This window comes from Salmo trutta, chromosome 16 (genome assembly GCF_901001165.1).
Source record: "Salmo trutta chromosome 16, fSalTru1.1, whole genome shotgun sequence".
Lineage (NCBI taxonomy): Eukaryota > Metazoa > Chordata > Actinopteri > Salmoniformes > Salmonidae > Salmo > Salmo trutta.
The window spans coordinates 13013493-13033286 of record NC_042972.1 but is presented as its reverse complement, the minus strand read 5'-3'; the positions used below and the strand labels follow the sequence as shown (position 1 = coordinate 13033286).

Genomic DNA, 19794 nt, shown 5'->3' with positions numbered 1-19794 from the left:
TTTTAACTCAGTGAAGGGAAGTGAACAAGTGCACACTTTGGGAGGAAGAAGAGAAAATTTGGAAGTAGCCAGGAAAAGCTAAATGTAGCCATGTGGGCTGACCTCTGACCTCAGCTATAACTACAGTACTTTACATTAAAATAGATGTTGATGTTTTTTATGCAAGACTGAAATGGGGAGACAGATTAGAGAATATGTGGATAAGGGGGGCCCCACCGCTGGGTGGTTTATGTAGTTTGGAGTCGACAAAACCTGGGCCCATATTCATAAAAGATATTTGATTATGAACGCCGATCTAGGAGCAGTTTTGTCTTTTAGATAATAATGAATTACATTACATGGACAGAGGGGGGATCTGATCCTAGATCAGCATTCCTACTCTGAGACTCTTTGGTAATACAGGCCGTGTTGTCAGTGTGACTCTGCGTTCAACTTCAGCTATCCCCTGACTTTGTAATGGTGATACATATTCATATGATACTAAGCCGAGTCACGTAAACGCCACCAGCACCCCATGTAACCCAACCCCTCACCCCACACACTATAGGATTAACTGTTTACCCCAATAGTGTCTTGAGTTCAGCATTTCTAGATAGATGTCCATTTCAATATACACCCACCCAAACACGCACACACACACACACACACACACACACACACACACACACACACACACACACACACACACAGAGACATGAAATAAAAGCGCAGATATATACAGCTGAAGTCGGAAGTTTACATACACTTAGGTTGGAGTCATTAAAACTCGTTTTTCAACCACTCCACAAATGTCTTTTTAACAAACTATAGTTTGGGCAAGTCGGTTAGGGCATCTACTTTGTGGACGACACAAGTAAGTTTTCCAACAATTGTTTACAGACACATTATTTCACTTATAATTCACTGTGTCACAATTCCAGTGGGTCAGAGGTTTACATACACTAAGTTGACTGTGCCTTTAAACAGCTTGGAAAATTCCAGAAAATGATGTTGTGGCTTTAGAAGCTTCTGATTGCTAATTGACATCATTTGAGTCAATTGAAGGTGTACCCATGTATGTATTTCAAGGCCTACCTTCAAACTCAGTGCCTCTTTGCTTGACATCATGGGAAAATCAAATGAAATCAGCCAAGACCTCAGAAAAAAACATTGTAGACCTCCACAAGTCTGGTTCATCCTTGGGAGCAATTTCCAAATGCCTGAAGGTACCACGTTCATCTGTACACACAATAGTATGCAAGTTTAAACACCATGGGACCACGCAGCTGTCATACCGCTCAGGAAGGAGACGCGTTCTGTCTCCTAGAGATTAATGTACTTTGGTGTCCGAAAAGTGCAAATCAATCCCAGAACAACAACAAAGGACCTTGTGAAGATGCTGGAGGAAACGGGTACAAAAGTATCTATATCCACAGTAAAACGAGTCCTATATCGACATAACCTGAAAGGCCGCTCCGCAAAGAAGAAGCCACTGCTCCAAAACTGCCATAAAAAAGCCAGACTACAGTTTGCAACTGCACATGGAGACAAAGATTGTACATTTTGGAGAAATGTCCTCTGGTCTGATGAAACAAAAATAGAACTGTTTGGCCATAATGACCATCGTTATGTTTGGAGGAAAAAGGGGGATGCTTGCAAGCCGAAGAACACCATCCCAACCGGGAGGCAGCATCGTGTTGTGGGGGTGCTTTTCTGCAGGAGGGACTGGTGCACTTCAATTTAGATGGTATCATGAGGAGGGAAATTATATGGATATATTGAAACAACATCTCAAGACATCAGTCAGGAAGTTAAAGCTTGGTCGCAAATGGGTCTTCCAAATGGACAATGACCCCAAGCATACTTCCAAAGTTGTGGCAAAATGGCTAAAGGACAACAAGGTCAAGGTATTGGAGTGGCCATCACAAAGCCCTGACCTCAATCCTGTAGAAAATGTGAGGGCAGAATTGAAAAAGCGTGTGCGAGCAACGAGGCCAAGAAACATGACTCAGTTACACCAGCTCTGTCAGGAGGAATGGGCCAAAATTCACCCAACTTATTGTGGGAAGCTTGTGGAAGGCTACCAGAAACATTTGACCCAAGTTAATCAATTTAAAGGCAACGCTACCAAATACTAATTGAGTGTATGTAAACTTCTGACCCAATGGGAATGTGATGAAAGAAATAAAATCTGAAATAAATCATTATTTCTACTATTATTCTGACATTTCACATTCTTAAAATTAAGTGGTGATCCTAACTGACCTAAGACAGGGAATTTTTACTCGGATTAAATGTCAGGAATTGTGAAAATAATGAGTTTAAATGTATTTGGCTAAGGTGTATGTAAACTTCCGACTTCAACTGTACACTTAATCTCCAAAGGTAATTTAAATGAATCTGTTAGACGTGTAGATAGATCGTGAGGCAGGCAGGCAGGCAGAACCCATAACCACACATAACCCTCCCGAGTGTCGCAGCAGTCTTAGGCACTGCATCTCAGCACTAGGGGCATCACTATGGACATCACTATAGACACCCTGGTTCGAATCCAGGCTGTATCCCAACCGGCCGTGATTGGGAGTCCCTTAGGTTTGGCCAGTGTAGGCCATCATTGTAAATAAGAATTTGTTCTTAACTGACTTGCCTAGTTTGAGTTGTAGTTTTTTATAAAGTGGGACCCCAGAATAATCTTCCCAGTTCTGACAATACAATTTACTGCTGCAGATCTGATATGTGTTAAAACACTGTGAAAATTATTTGTTATTTGAAAGACCTTGTGCGATGTAATCTCTCATGGACAGACTACAAGGGTCTGACCAAATTACGCAAGATTTTAGTTATGGGTTAACCAACATTATATGCAGGTGAAAATAGATTGACTGATAGTTACAGACAAGTACAGTAGAACATAAACTCAGCAAAGAAAGAAACGTCCTCTCACCGTCAACTGCGTTTATTTTCAGCAAACTTAACATGTGTAAATATTTGTATGAACATAACAAGATTCAACAACTGAGACATAAACTGAACAAGTTCCACAGATATGTGACTGACAGAAATTGAATAATGTGTCACTGAACAAAGGGGGGGGGTTCAAAATCAAAAGTAACAGTCAGTATCTGGTGTGGCCACCAGCTGCATGAAGTACTGCAGTGCATCTCCTCCTCATGGACTGTACCAGATTTGCCAGTTCTTGCTGTGAGATGTTACCTCACTCTTCTGCCAAGGCACCTGCAAGTTCCCGGACATTTCTGGGGGGGAATGGCCCTAGCACGCACCCTCCAATCCAACAGGTCCCAGACGTGCTCAATGGGATTGAGATCCGGGCTCTTCGCTGACCATGGTAGAACACTGACATTCCTGTCTTGCAGGAAATCACGCACAGAACGAGCAGTATGGCTGGTGGCATTGTCATGCTGGAGGGTCATGTCAGGATGAGCCTGCAGGAAGGGTACCACATAAGGGAGGAGGATGTCTTCCCTGTAACGTACTGCGTTGAGATTGCCTGCAATGACAACAAGCTCAGTCCGATGATGCTGTAACACACCGCCCCAGACCATGATGGACCCTCCACCTCCAAATCGATCCCACTCCAGAATACAGGCCTCGGTGTAACGCTCATTCCTTCGACGATAAATGCGAACCCGACCATCATCCCTAATGAGACAAAACCGCGACTCGTCAGTGAAGAGCACTTTTTGCCAGTCCTGTCTGGTCCAGCGACGGTGGGTTTGTGCCAACAGGCAACATTGTCCGCCTTACAACAGGCCTACAAACCCTCAGTCCAGCCTCTCTCAGCCTATTGCGGACAGTCTGAGCACTGATTAAATCAAATCAAATTTATTTATATAGCCCTTCGTATATCAGCTGAAATCTCAAAGTGCTGTACAGAAACCCAGCCTAAAACCCCAAACAGCAAGCAATGCATGTGAAAGAGGCACGGTGGCTAGGAAAAACTCCCTAGGAAAAACTCCCTAGAAAGGCCAAAAACCTAGGAAGAAACCTAGAGAGGAACCAGACTATGAGGGGTGGCCAGTCCTCTTCTGGCTGTGCCGGGTGGATATTATAACAGAACATGGTCAAGATGTTAAAATGTTCATAAATGACCAGCATGGTCAAATAATAATAATCATTGTAGTTGTCGAGGGTGCAACAAGCACGTCCGGTGAACAGGTCAGGGTTCCGTAGCCGCAGGCAGAACAGTTGAAACTGGAGCAGCAGCATGGTCAGGTGGACTGGGGACAGCAAGGAGTCATCATGCCAGGTAGTCCCGAGGCATGGTCCTAGGGCTCAGGTCCTCCGAGAGAAAGAAAGAAAGAGAGAAAGAGAGAATTAGAGAGAGCATATTTAAATTCACACAGGACACCGGATAAGACAAGAGAATACTCCAGATGAAACAGACTGACCCTAGCCCCCCGGCACATAAACTACTGCAGCATAAATACTGGAGGCTGAGACAGGAGGGATCAGAAGACACTGTGGCCCCATCCGATGATACCCCCGGACAGGGCCAAACAGGCAGGATATAACCCCACCCACTTTGCCAAAGCACAGCCCCCACACCACTAGAGGGATGTCTACAACCACCAACTTACCGTCCGAAGACAAGGCCGAGTATAGCCCACAAAAATCTCCGCCATGGCACAACCCACTGATGGAGGGATTGTGCGTTCCTGGTGTAACTCAGGCAGTTGTTTTTGCCATCCTGTACCTGTCCCGCAGGTGTGATGTTCGGATGTACCGATTCTGTGCAGGTGTTGTTACACGTGGTCTGCCACTGCGAGGATGATCAGCTGTCCATCCTGTCTCCTTGTAGCGCTGTCTTAGGCTTCTCACAGTATGGACATTGCAATTTATTGCCCTGGCCACATCTGCAGTCCTCATGCCTCCTTGCAGCATGCCTAAGGCACGTTCAGGCAGATGAGCAGGGACCCTGGGCATCTCTCTTTTGGTGTTTTTCAGAGTCAGTAGAAAGGCCTCTTTAGTGTCCTAAGTTTTCATACCTGTGACCTTAATTGCCTACCGTCTGTAAGCTGTTAGTGTCTTAACGACCATTCATTAATTGTTTATGGTTCATTGAACAAGCATGGGAAACAGTGTTTAAACCCTTTAAAATGAAGATATGTGAAGTTCTTTGGATTTTTACAAATTATATTTGAAACACAGGGTCCTGAAAAAGAGTTTATTATTATTATCATCTCAGTATCAGATGATCTATCCAAGTGGACAATGCTGTTTGATTTGAGTGGCACATACAACAATGGAATTCTGACAAATTCTTTGACCATATAACCTGCTCTTCATGCATCTGTCATACTGCTGCTTCTTCGTAATGTGTATGGCATGTGGCCACCCCAAGCCATTCTAAAGGATCCAATCTAATATTCCTAAAAGCTGCAATGAATGGAACACCTGCAGGGTTCATAAGACTCATAGACACAACAAAGTGTGTAGATACAAACACACACTTGAGGCTTAACTGTATTCACACACACACATTTCAGTTGACTGTGCTTTTGTGTGTGTGTGTTGTAGTGGTAGTAGTAGTAGTAGTAGAGGACAGTCTGCTGATTCATTTCAAATTCCCCCTCCACCCTCTCCAGATCTGCCATATGGGCCAGTGTGTCCATTTGAGCGGACGGCTGGCAGCCTAGCCTGTTACCCCGATCCCCAGCAGCCTGTCAGGGAGGATGGTGGATGGAGGGGTTTCTGCCTGCCTGATTCATACAGGGTTACACAGACCCAATTTCAGATTAATACAGCCCCTATACTGTATATAGTGCTTACATGACTTTACTTTTTTTGTCTTTTTTATATTGAACCTTTATTTAACTAGGCAAGTCAGTTAAGAACAAATTCTTATTTACAATGACAGCCTACCCCGGCCAAACCCAGACGATGCTGTGCCAATTGTGCGCCGCCCTATGGGAGTCCCAATCACGGACAGATGTGATACAGCCTGGATTCGAACCAGGGACTGTGCTGATGCCTCTTGCACTGAGATGCAGTGCCTAGACCGCTGCGCCATTCAGAAGCCCTTTACAGTACATTGCAGTACCTTATGTTACTTTACAGTACTTTACATTAGTTTACATTGCTTTACAGTTCTGTAAATTATTTTACATTGCAATTAGTTGTAACAAATTGTGGTGGGCAGGTTAGGGCGACTCACCCCATCCACTTACCAATATGTACTTTCCCACCCGGTTGACTCGAGTTGTGAGTGAGACTTTGGGTGACAATGAGGGTGTCAAGTGACAGCGCGAGGTCAGGGCGGCTGCATCTTCTGCTGTATAACTCTGTCCTCTATTGTCCCCGCGGTGTTCGGTTGATCTCATTATTTCCTCTGTCTTTTTCTTCCTGAATAATGTAAAGGTGTATATATATATGCATGAGGACAGAGGGAGGAGCTACGTAATGGGCTATCGCTCTCTCCATCTGGACCATAGATTTTGTAATCCCTACTGTCTGTCTGTCTGTCTGGGGGTCCCTCTCCCCCCTACTAATGATATGGATGCCCTCTGCACTTTCTCATACTGATGGGGTACTTGCGGGATTTGGTGTGTGTGTGTGTGTGTGTGTGTGTGTGTGTGTGTGTGTGTGTGTGTGTGTCCACATGCGTGTTAAGGGTAGGGATGTATGTTTGTGTGTGTGTCAAGACTGATGTTGTGTGTGTGAGTGTGCGCATGTTGAGGGTGATGTCAGTGCTGGTGTATGTGTGTGCGTGTTGTGTGTGTTTGTTGAAGGTCGTGGGGGGCTTTACTCTAGAGAATGAACACAGCGTCTGCCGCGTGACCCCTCATACACCGACCATTTCCTGAGTTCATCTGATAAGCGTGCCGCCGTGTGGCCCCAACATGCAAATGGGAAAGAAAGAGGTGGAGGAAGACAAGTAGAAGACAAGTGGACAGCAGGCTCAGGGTCACTGAATGACGACCACATTAACTATTACAATGGCCACCCATCTTGCTGGCCTCCCAAACCGCCTAAACCATGGCCTTGGCCCTAACCCCACCTAATGCCGCCTGGCCCAGAATCGGCCCTGGGTCGGCCCGGGTTAAGAGTCAACAGGCCAGGGCCGGCCAGTCAGTCAGCTGTCAGTAGGAGCAGGAAGTGTGGCAGGGTGAACAGTTCTTTTTCAGGGCGTGCGATCTGCCAGGTCACCCACAGCTCAGTGGCAGGCTGCAGCAGACCTGCTGGTGTGTGATTAAGGGAACGGTGACAAAGACGCAGAGGCCAGCTGTCACACACAGGGCAATAATGACGGGCAAATCCCGGCCGTCTGACTCTGCTCTCTTAGCTTCACTCTTGGACTCTAGCCAGCTTTTGTTAACGTGTCACCAACTTGTTTTACTAGAGGTTTTAGGTGCTGTTTAGTTACTCTACTGAAACTTGTTTTAATAGAGGTTTTAAGTACTGTTTAGTTACTCTACTGAAACTTGTTTTACTAGGGGTTTTAGGTGCTGTTTAGTTACTCTACTGAAACTTGTTTTAATAGAGGTTTTAAGTACTGTTTAGTTACTCTACTGAAACTTGTTTTACTAGGGGTTTTAAGTACTGTTTAGTTACTCTACTGAAACTTGTTTTTCTAGGGGTTTTAGGTGCTGTTTAGTTACTCTACTGAAACTTGTTTTAATAGAGGTTTTAAGTACTGTTTAGTTACTCTACTGAAACTTGTTTTACTGGGGGGTTTAGGTGCTGTTTAGTTACTCTACTGAAACTTGTTTTACTGGGGGTTTTAGGTGCTGTTTAGTTACTCTACTGAAACTTGTTTTACTAGGGGTTTTAGGTGCTGTTTAGTTACTCTACTGAAACTTGTTTTACTGGGGGTTTTAGGTGCTGTTTAGTTACTCTACTGAAACTTGTTTTACTAGGGGTTTTAGGTGCTGTTTAGTTACTCTACTGAAACTTATTTTACTAGGGGTTTTAGGTGCTGTTTAGTTACTCTACTGAAACTTGTTTTACTAGGGGTTTTAGGTACTGTTTAGTTACACTACTGTAACTTGTTTACTAGGGGTTTTAGGTGCTGTTTAGTTACTCTACTGAAACTTGTTTTACTAGGGGTTTTAGCTACTGTTTGGGAGAATATGATTTGGGAGAATATAATTAGAAAACTCTTAAACTGCTTGTTTATGTTCAGAGTGGCTAGACAGTGTCTACAACAAGCAGTGTGCTCTTGTGCTCGGAAGTTGAACATGTAAACAATATATCATCCCTTCATTCAACCCATTGATTCATATTTTCAGTGGTGTAAAGTACTAGGGTAAAAATATTTTAAAGTACTACTTAAATATTTTTGGGGGGGTATCTGTACTTTACTATTTATATATAGTACTTTAACACCTAAAATACTTGTTACATTTTGAATGCTTAGCAGGACATGAAAATGGTCAAATTCAAGCACTTATGAAGAAAACATCCCTGGTCATCCCTACTCCCTCTGATCTGGCGGATTCACTAAACACAAATGCTTCGTTTTTAAATTGTCTTGAGTATTGTAGTGTGCCCCTGGCTATCCGTAAATTAAAAAAACAACAAAGTCGTGCCATCCTGTTTTGATTATTATAAGGAAATGATTTAAACTTTTACTTTTGATACTTAAGTATATTTAAAACTAAATTCTTTTAGATTTTCACTTTTATTGAGTCATTTTCTATTAAGGTATCTTTACATTTACTCAAGTATGACAATTGGGTACTTTTCCCAAAACTGTGTAACGACTGTCGTTGTAATGATGGTCGGACCAAGATGCAGCGTGGGGTAGGTTAATCATATTTATTAATGATAAACAGCAACAAAACAAGAAAGAGAAACCAACGGAACGTACAGCCTTGTAGGGCTCAACGGCAACAATACAAAAAACAAGATCCCACAAACAACAGGTGGGAAAAGGCTGCCTAAATATGATCCCCAATCAGAGACAACGATAGACAGCTGCCTCTGATTGGGAACCATACCAGGCCAACATAGAAATACAAAAAACTAGAGTACCCACCCTAGTCACACCCTGACCTAACCAAAATGGAGAATAAAAAGGCTCTCTAAGGTCAGGGCGTGACAAACTGAAAATGTTTGGGTTATGATACTCTGCTTTTACTTCGTTTGGTGACATGTAATTCCGACATGGTGTGATAATTTGAACTATCAAACTCAACTTTGAACTTCATCCATCATAGTTTTTCTTAATCTGTTCCCTAGTCATCTCTTCATCTGTTTCCTACAATAGTATAGGCTATGTGCTGTTGATGGAGATGATGAAGATAGATCTGGAGATTGAGGGGATGCCTGTTCCCTTCTAGAAGATTCAAAGATAAGCTGTAAATGCAGTTGTGACAACCTCTCCCTCTCTTTCTCTCTCTCCCCCCTTTCTCTCTCTCGCTCTCCCTCTCTTTCTCTTTCTCTCTCTCTCGCTCTCCCTCTCTTCCTCTCACTCTCTCTCCCTTTCTTTCTCCCTCTTTCCCTCTCTTTCTCCCTCTCTCCATCTTTCACCCTCTTTTTCCCTCCCTCTCTACCGCTCTCTTCCTTTCTTTCTCCCTCTCTTTCTCAAAGCAATTCAATAAACTTTATTGACATGGAAAGTTAAATCACTTACATCTGGTTGAATAAGGCCATAATATTTCCCGCCCCCTCTCTCCTGCTCCAAACACACTCTCTAAGAGATCAGTTAGATGTTGTAGAAAGAGCAGATCCAAAGATGATATCCTCTCTCTCCCCCTCTCTCCTTATACAAGCCACACTCTGATAGGTGAAGGATCCTGTGGGGTGGATGGGCTACAGCCTGCAGTAGGTCCCCGGTCGGGATTGATGGGCTACAGCCTGCAGTTGTCACACCCTGGTCTGTTTAACCTGTCCTTGTTATTGTCTCCACCCCCTCCAGCTGTCGCTTGTTTTCACCAGTGTATTTATCTCTGTGTTTCCTGTCTCTCTGTGCCAGTTCGTCTTGTATGTCCAAGTCAACCAGTGGTTTTTCCCGTTACTGTAACGGCCGTCGTCAGAATTAGACCAAGGTGCAGCGGAGGATGTGTTCATCATTAGAATTTTAATTAAAAAAGAGAACACTTTACAAAAATAAACCAAAGACGACAGCAAAACAGTCCTGTCAGGAAAACACACTAACAGAATACAATCACCCACAAAACCCAAAGGAAAAACAGGCTACTTATGTGTGACTCCCAATCAGCAACAACAAACTACAGCTGTGCCTGATTGGAAGCCATACGGCCAAAATCAACGAAACAAACCAACCTAGAAAAAAGAACATAGAACGCCCACCCAATGTAACACCCTGGCCTAACCAAAATAAAGAACAAAACCCCCTCTCTATGGCCAGAGCGTTACAATTACATTTACATTACATTTTAGTCATTTAGCAGACGCTGTTATCCAGAGCGACTTACAGTAGTGAATGCATTTTTTCTATTTTTTTTGTACTGGCCCCCCATGGGAATCGAACCCACAACCCTGGCATTGCACACACCATGCTGGCGTTGCAAACACCATGCTCTACCAACTGAGCCACAGTTCTCCTGCTTTTGCTATTTCTCCTTTTTCTAGTCCTCCCGGTTTTGACCCTTGCCTGTTTCTGGACTCTGTACCCGCCTGCCTGACCATTATGCCTGCCTTGACCTCGAGCCTGCCTGCCATTCTACCTCCTGGACTCTGATCTGGTTTTGACCTTTTGCCTGTCCACGACCATTCTCTTGCCTACTCCTTTTTGGATTATTAAACATCTAAGACTCCAACCATCTCCCTCCTGTGTCTGCATCTGGGTCTCGCCTTGAGTTATGATAGCAGTCGGGCCCTGGTTGGGGTTGAAGGGCTACAGCCTGCAGTAGGTCCCTGGTTGGGGTTGATGGGCTACAGCCTGCAGTCGGGCCCTGGTTGGGGTTGATGGGCTACAGCCTGCAGTAGGTCCCTGGTTGGGGTTGATGGGCTACAGCCTGCAGTAGGTCCCCGGTTGGGGTTGATGGGCTACAGCCTGCAGTAGGTCCCTGGTTGGGGTTAACGGGCTACAGCCTGCAGTAGGTCCCAGGTTGGGGTTGACGGGATACAGACTGCAGTAGGTCCCCGGTTGGGGTTGACGGGCTACAGCCTGCAGTAGGTCCCCGGTTGGGGTTGATGGGCTACAGCCTGCAGTAGGTTCCTGGTTGGGGTTGATGGGCTACAGCCTGCAGTAGGTCCCCGGTTGGGGTTAACGGGCTACAGCCTGCAGTAGGTCCCCGGTTGGGGTTGATGGGCTACAGCCTGCAGTAGGTCCCCGGTTGGGGTTGATGGGCTACAGCCTGCAGTAGGTCCCTGGTTGGGGTTGATGGGCTACAGCCTGCAGTAGGTCCCCGGTTGGGGTTGATAGGCTACAGCCTGCAGTAGGTCCCCGGTTGGGGTTGATGGGCTACAGCCTGCAGTAGGTCCCTGGTTGGGGTTGATGGGATACAGCCTGCAGTAGGTCCCTGGTTGGGGTTGATGGGCTACAGCCTGCAGTAGGTCCCCGGTTGGGGTTGACGGGCTACAGCCTGCAGTAGGTCCCTGGTTGGGGTTGATGGGCTACAGCCTGCAGTAGGTCCCTGGTTGGGGTTGATGGGATACAGCCTGCAGTAGGTCCCAGGTTGGGGTTGATGGGCTACAGCCTGCAGTAGGTCTACAAACAGTAGGTAATGGCCGGGCCATGGTGGGTGTTAATTTGTTATTGTAACTCAGCAGCTGTGCGGCATGCTCCGAGAGCAGGTGGCAGCCTCCGCAGGGGTGGTGGATGGGGGAGGAGAGAGAGAGGGAGGAGAAGAGGGGGAGGGAGACAGGAGCATGTGGCGTGTGTGTGTGTGTGGGGGGGGGAATTATATATCCTGTTTCCATGAGAAACAACACATGAGGGCCTGGATGGGTTCCAATGCTAGTCATTCCTTGCCTTCAATAGGTTGTTGTGTTGCAGAGAGGCAAGAAAGCAACACCACTGTATAGATGTGCTCTAGACCTACTGCTCTCTCTCTCTCAAATATCAATTATTATTATATTATCAAATAGAACATTCTTGATTAGCATCTATGCCAAAAATAGCCTACAACATGACAAAAATAGAGCACTGAATCAATCTAAACATTACCTGAATATTCTCAACAAAGATAAAATGATAAAATGTTCAGAATAAATTACTGGTTGCTCCTTCTTGTGACTACGGTAGGATATGGCCTATATGCATTGCAGACTAGTGGTAGCCAAAAACATAATATATATGTTGATTTAAAAGACATGGCTCACAACATTTAGTCTACACACCGTTGATATGCAAACAAGTAGTGGTCTGTTGGGCGGCAGGCAACGTAGCGGCTAGGAGAGTTGTAACCGAAAGGTCGCTGGTTAAAACCCAGAGCAGACTAATTATTATTATTGTCGTATTTCCCATAATCTAATTTAGCGGCCGTAAAAGATATTTCCCTGCTGTTAACGACCGTGTAACAACACAGCAGAGTATTGGCTCTTTGTCGAAAGGATTACAATTGGCCCGCCCACTCCAATATTCAGTGCAATGTTGCTACAGTAGCAGCCTATGCCCCTGATACCTGATGCTGCAGTGTTACGGGGTCTATTATCTTGATAGAAAAACAAGTCAGTGGCTGATATCAGTTGACTCGATAAGCGTAATATTTTGGTTATAGTAGGCTGTATCTTGAAACGTGCACATTGCCATTCAAAGTGCGAAGAGCATGGTCGGGATCACGGGCGCTTTGCAATGTAAGTAACTAACCTATCTATGTTTTAGTGCTGTAAAATACATGTTAAACGTTTTTTGTGACCATTTTGGGTATTATTATTATTTTGACATTATCCTATGGCTATTTGTTTGGACGAGATGCGCTGCTACCGATAAAAGGGACAACGCGCGCGCTCAGAAAAAGACTCAAAAATGCGGAAACTGTTTGCATGGAAGTCTAGTCTATTTTTTCCCATAATATATCCACAACAGTAGACGTGTCTTTTGTCCTGGGTGTTTTGTTGCCTAGTGTAATGTTATGACGTTTAGTAGGCAGACATTTTTTATTTTACTTCAATATTTTGACAGAGAGCGCAAACATTCAATGGGACATTCACACATAGCCCAAGCAGGCCTACATCAAGAAAATATAATTATGTTCACAGTCTTGGTGTCAATTAAAATGTGTCTTATTATAAATACTATTTTTTTGCATTACCTTTGTTGTCATGGTTGTTAACGTTAGCTTATTAAATTAGTAACCTAACTGTAGGCTATAATATCATGCATGTAATGATGTTGTGAGCTTTGCCCTCGTATAGCTGATAATATCCTGATATTATGCTGCAAAGGCCGCCACTCTAAATGTGCCTTTTCAGTGGATGATTTGGAATTAATCCACCAGGCAAAGTTTTGCACCATCTGGAGCTTTGCAGCTTTTCAAGACAATAACACCAGGCGGTCTAAAGACTGCCAATAGAGAACTCCCACTTGTCTACTTAGCCTGTGGGACAAAGGCACAGTCATGCAATGCAAGTGGGGTCGCCAGACCTAGCCACAGCCTCAAGGCACAACTGTATTTGTGTGTTTGACCCGGGAGAAACAATTCGTCTCCCTTTTGTCCCAATGTCGGAATAACAAACGATGGCTCGACAAAGAGAGACAGTAGTCCTAATGATGAAACATAGTTTGTTACAGTAACCAGCAGAGAGCAGCAGAGCTCCTCTGGCATCCATGATGGAACTGTAATGGGGATTCATCTTCCGTTTTATGGTTCTTAGTGTTCTTGGATTTAGGTCCAAAATGTTGACCTGAACGAATACATATTGAAATACAGCTAGTTTGAATGTAGTTGTTTTCTCAATGGTATAACTTGAAGAAAAAAAATGTTCAATGGTATAACTTGAATAGTTTTACAGTATGGAGGGGAGTGTGGCGCCTCTGTTGTTTTGCTAGGAGATAGTGTGCAAGGAGATAGTTGTGTGATGACAAACGTGCCAAAGAGAACACAGCATCGCTCACGTTCGTTCTCAATCACTGTTTTGTCCCTTGATTCAATTAAATCCACTTGAAAACATGTGGGCAAGTTGGACACAACTACAATTTTCCCCTTTTCCTTATTTTTTTCAAATTTTTTTGTGATTCCATTCCCCTGACTTTTTAAAGGGAAATAAATAAATTACAAAAGGGCCCTGCAGGTTTGCATTAGGCTTCTAATTGGTTTTGGCTTGAGTGGCTCCTCCGGGTTGCCAGATCTGGCGCCTTTATGTTGTGTTGTCATGTGGGAGAATTTCCCTGGCGCTGTGGAGAGAGAGGTGCCTGTAGCTGGGAGTGAGTCAGCTCAGCATCCTCATCCCCTCTCATCGTCTCTCATGTACAGCTCTCTTTGGTCTTTGAGTGGGTCTTTTCCACCAGTAACACCTGTTAATGCTTTACTGGGCCCCATGGCGCTGCTCTCATCCAGGACCGTAGTCAGGCCCATCAGATTGGAGGTTTGCTCTAAGCCTGGCCCCCATTAATAACTATCAGAGGATGAATCTGAGTTTGATTCAGAAACGCGGATGATTTGAGTGAAGTGGAGCAGTGTGGAATTACATTTTTTTGTTGTTGAGGTGAACTAAGTTTGACTCATCACTGATTGGTGATTACATTTTGTGTGCACAGGCAGATCATACGTAGTCATTTATAAAGTGTGGTTATGAATGGAAACAACTTGAGCACACTTTCATGCTTGGTGTGGAGTTAGATCGGGGTACCTCGCTTTTCCGTGACCTCATCAATTAGAGCCACAACAAAAACAATCGCAAAAATATTCTGTTCCAAAGTCTTCTATTCATTAATGAGGGTCATAAACTACTAAAATACCAACACCAAAAGTCTAAATGAAAACCAACCTTTTACTCTAATAAATCAGTCTATTCCCTTTGGTGAGAGGAAATCACAAACATCCATCTCTCCTATCCATTTTGAAGTCTACCCTAAATCTCCTCCACAAGGGTTAACACGAGTCAGAACCCAGCAACCCAGAGTTTGTGTGTTAGAATCTCTTCATGGATAACTTTAGCATTTTCGCTACTTTGCAACTACTTAGCATGTTAGTTAACCCTTCCCCTAATCTTAACCCTTTAATCTAACTCCTAAACCTTTTAACTACTTAGCTAGCATGTTAACTAGTCCTAACCTTAACCCGTAACCTACCACTAACCTTAAACCCTAACCTTAACTTCTAGCCTAGCTAAAGTTAGCCACCTAGCTAGCCTATCTAACGTTAGCCACAACAAATTGGAGTTCGTGTAATGTACACGAATGCATTATGAAGAAAGAAAATCGTGTAATGAAATGGTGTAAGACACACAAAAAAGTTAACCTTTTCGTGTGCCTGTCACAAATTTTGAATAAGCAATTTGTGTCTTTCACAATAAGCTGTGATAGTGTGTTACGAGCCACTGACTCAATAAATCTCCCTTGACAGACCCTGTCATGTAGGAGTGTTTTTGTGAGCTAGTCGCCGTCCGTCCTTATTTCACATACCCCTATTATTTCAGCCTGTGAGGCAACCTGAAACGAAGGAGAGAGAGGGAGAGAGACAGAAAAGTGATAGAGAGACAGAGAGAGAAGGAGGGAGGAAGAAAAAAGAGGAGAGGAACTGATTAACTGTCAGGAGAATGTGAGGCTAATTGACGCCAGGTTCGCACAGCTGTTTCTTGTTGCTGCGCACTGCACGGACCGGGTGGGAGGATTGGATCCAGATGTGGGCCCTGCTCTTCGGATCGCCCGCCAATAACAATCCTCTGGAATGCCAGTCTACAGGAGACAAAACCTATTAGTGGGCCTGGGGCGCGCTCCGCTCCGTTCCTCTCTCCATCTTAACCCCCTTTTTTTGTGGACGGTCAAGACTATCACTTCTTAGAAGCTTTTTGTTATGGTGTTGAGTTGACTACAGGGCTCAGTTTGCAGAGCTGTCATTTTGTTTGACTAACTAGCCTCATAATGTTGGTACTGTGTCATTGTATCTGCATTACACATTGATATCATATGACACGTTTAAGGTTTGAAACCAGCTATGGGGTTCAAAATGTGTTTAGCATATTTCAGAGGGCTTTTGAAAGTTCCCCAAAATGGATTAATACCTTTGTGTCCTGCTGTGAAAAGTGTTTCTTTCAAAACCGTCATTGAAAATGCATGTATCCTTTCTACCCCTCTGTGTTGTCGGACATTCAACTGGTGGGACGTGGGGGCCTTATTGTCTGCGGGCATTTATTAAGTCTCCTACTTTAAGCAGAGGACTTTGACAGAGAACAAAAGTACTAATCACCCAGTAGTAAATTAGAGCGGTCACAGTGGAAAAAGAAAACTGAAAGGACCTTATCACCACATTATGCTTTTTTAATACCCGTTCTTCCCTCCTCCAGCCTAGACAAAGCCTCGTTAGGATTGGTTCCCCCTATTCTCCACAGCTTTCGGGATATTCTACCCCTCTCACCCTCTCTCTCTCGCACTCTCTCTCCTGGTCAATGGGGATGGGGAGTCCAGCTGCAGTGGCTTGTCAGCACCCAGAGGAGAGTTCAAATCAATGCCTGTATGAGTTTCCCATTGAAGACTGATAGCACAATATGGACTGGGTTTCAAATGAGAAACTCAGTTGTGAGTTATTTTGGGAGCCCCCCCCCCTCCTTTCAAGAGTTAGGACATCTTTCAAATGCAAACCTTCTCTCGCAAGGCATTCTTTACATTGTCATAACTGTTTACATTCTTTACATTGTCATAACTGTTTACATTCTTTACAGTGACATGACATAACCGTGACGTGACACATCATCGGCTATTTAAAATAATGTGTAAAACTGTCCCAAGTCTGTCTCGTTATATGCTTTAGCGCACGTGTCAAACTCAGTCCATTGAGGGGCGGGTGTCTGCGGGTTTTCACTCCTCCCTTGTACTTCATTTATTAATTAAGGTCTCTAATTAGTAAGGAGCTCCCCTCACCTGATTGTCTAGGTGTTAATTGAAAGGAAAAACCAGCAGACACTAGGTCCTCCATGGAAGGAGTTTGACACTCCTGCTTTAGCGCTAACCTTTTTTCTGGCTAACCAGCAGACCTAAATCACGGATGATGGAAGGTTCAGACAAAGTCTTCCCATGTGTCTGTTGTACGAGCGCTTTATGCTTCCTGATGCTACCTCATCAAACTGCACCCCATTTATCACAGCTCTGTTTCCAGTCCTGCTGAGCTTCAGTGTCATCCAGTGAAGGGGGTCTGTTCAGGATCTGTAGTCATAAAGTGCTGATTTTGGATCAGTTTTGCCTATTAAAATCATCGGCTGAATACAATTATTAGCATCAGGGGTAACCTGATCCTAGATCAGCACTTCCACTATGAGATGCTTCATGAAAAGGGGCCCAGTTGTAGTGAAATCAAACCCTGCTGTTATTCCCCTATCTCCAACTTTCCAGACGCTATTCAACGATGCTTGTTCTCTTTTGTTGGAATGTGATCTTATCAGCAGACCTGTACCATGATGTTCATGTGTCTTTCCTTTAGTGGTATCTTTTGCTTGTTGGCATTGTGTGTTGTGATATCAGAGGATCAGTGGTGTTATTATGCTCTTAGTTTGAAATAACCATCAAGGAGAACCCTAACACTATTATGCCCTTAGTTTGAAATAACCATCAAGGAGAGGGCCAACCCTAACACTATTATGCCCTTAGTTTGAAATAACCATCAAGGAGAGGGCCAACCCTAACACTATTATGCTCTTAGTTTGAAATAACCATCAAGGAGAGGGCCAACCCTGACACTATTATGCCCTATCTTTGCCTCTTGTGGTCACAAAGCCGAGGCAGGTGGTCTCATCATCCTTAGTGTGTGGGGAAGTTTTGTGGAGAGACATCTTTGTTTTGTTTAATTCGCTTTGTTGGTTTTTGTCATTTTTGTTTTGTTTATTGTTTATTTCACTTGCTTTGGCAATGTAAACATGTTTCTCATGCTAGTAAAGCCCCTTTGAATTGAGAGAGAGAGCGAGAGAGAGAGAGAGAACTTGTATCAGTTTTAGACAACAAAGAGAAACACACAACTTGTCTGTTTGTTTTGTTAGTGTGAGTCTCTCTCTCTCACACACACACAAACACACCTTCAGGGGAAGCGCACTTCTGACAAGTCTAAACATCCCTGCAGCTGAACCCTGAGTAAGGCAAAGGCATGCCCATGTGTGTCTGCCCCGAGTCCTCATAGTTCTTATCTAGCTGAGCTGTAAAACCTTCACACTGGCAAGTGATTCAAATCACATTTTCTGCATATCCGATTCCAATCTGATCTTTTTCCTGCAATTGAACAGCCAAAAAGCACATGGAATCGGATATATTACGCCACATGATTCCTCAAATCAAATTCTATTTGTCACATGCATTGAATACAGGTGTAGACCTTACCATGAAACGCGTACTTACGAGCCCTTACGAGTCCTTTGTGGGGGTTTTAAATCAGATAATAATCTGATTCCTCGCCATGTGTCTGAACGGTCAAATCTGATTTATTTAGTTTGTAGACTGTTATTTGGCATATCTTGTTACTTGTCAAACAGTCAACAGAGTAGCAAGAATATGTTTAGCTAATTAGCTTGTTAATTGTTAACAAACAAATGAGTGAATGTGCTAGAAAGCTGAACAGTTACCTAGCTAGCTGGTTGACTGCCTTGGCTAGCCAGAAATGACTTGTTTATAAAAGTTGGATCATCTTATCCTTTGAGGCTTTAAAAGTTTTCCTACACTATGATTTTGAACACTCAAAACAACTGGGAGACTTCCATGGCATAACTTCGGAGTGAGAGGAAGCACGAGTAGTACCACCAATCAGCCTACACCACTACGTGCACACCCGTTGTTACTATGACAACTAGCATAGCCATGTTAGCAAATGACTGCTGTCTGAACACACACATCCGATTCGGTCACTTGTAACTTGCTGTTTGGACAGTCAGTATTCCAAAACGGATTTGAAAAACCAAACTGATTTGAGCGTTAAGGCCTGCAGTATGAACAAGGCTTAATTGAGCGCTTCACAAATCCCCCAGCAGGCTCTGTCTCTGCCTGGTCAGGTGTTCCCAACACAGCTCTCCAGATGAGCCACCTGCAAAACACAGGTGTGGCCGTCGCTAGACAATAGCACAACACAGCTGCTCTTGCCCGGGGGATAAGGAGAAGTTTATAATAGGATCAACTGCAGGTAGAGGAAGGAACACACACGCACGGTCACAGTAACCGTACACCCTGATGAGATGAGGTCTCTGGCTGGCCATGTCAAAGCGCGCCTTTAAGTGGAAACGACAAGGACTTTCCCGGGCCCCCGTTTTGATGTATGTTTAATTTCACCTGCCTATTGTTACGTCTCTGACATGACAGGAACAATACAGTTCTTTGTGGGTCAGAAAGTGGCACTATTGTCAGGTCCTTCCTGTAAGCAAAACGGGCGACACAACCAACCACCACCATGGAATGAAAATCAAGTTAAACCATTTAATAGGAAGAGAAATGCGGTTTGGGTTCTTACTTTTTTTTGTTGCTTTCTACCCTCACCTGTCCTACTGCTCAGACATGCCTCTTGTGAAATGTCTGCTCTCTTTAAAAGCTGTTTTACAAGGTGGCTGTTAAGTATACTGAACAAAAATATAAATGCAACATGGAACAATTTCAAAGATTTTGCTGAGTTACAATTCATATAAGGAAATCAGTCAATTGAAATAAATAAATTAGGCCCTAATCTATGGATTTCACATGACTGGGCAGGGGCGGGGAGCCAGGTCCACCCACTGGGGAACCAGGCCCAGCCAACGAGAATTAGTTTTTCCCCACAA

At 44.0% G+C, this 19794-nt stretch overlaps 1 protein-coding gene across 3 annotated transcripts in view; it reads left to right on the top strand.

Annotated features, from left to right (window-relative positions):
• Positions 1–12461: 12461 nt before the first annotated feature.
• The window catches only part of LOC115150113 (protein CBFA2T2), a 65623-nt gene continuing 58290 nt past the window's right edge, over positions 12462–19794 (top strand). For 2 of the 3 annotated variants that reach the window (XM_029693052.1, XM_029693050.1), the window contains exon 1: positions 12463–12705. Coding sequence is in view for 1 of the 3 variants with exons in the window: in XM_029693050.1 (XP_029548910.1) it covers positions 12678–12705 (28 nt within the window). In the remaining 2 variants the exon portion in view is untranslated. Of the gene's footprint in view, positions 12706–19794 lie in introns of all 3 variants that reach the window. The other variant, XM_029693049.1, reaches the window with a different exon arrangement.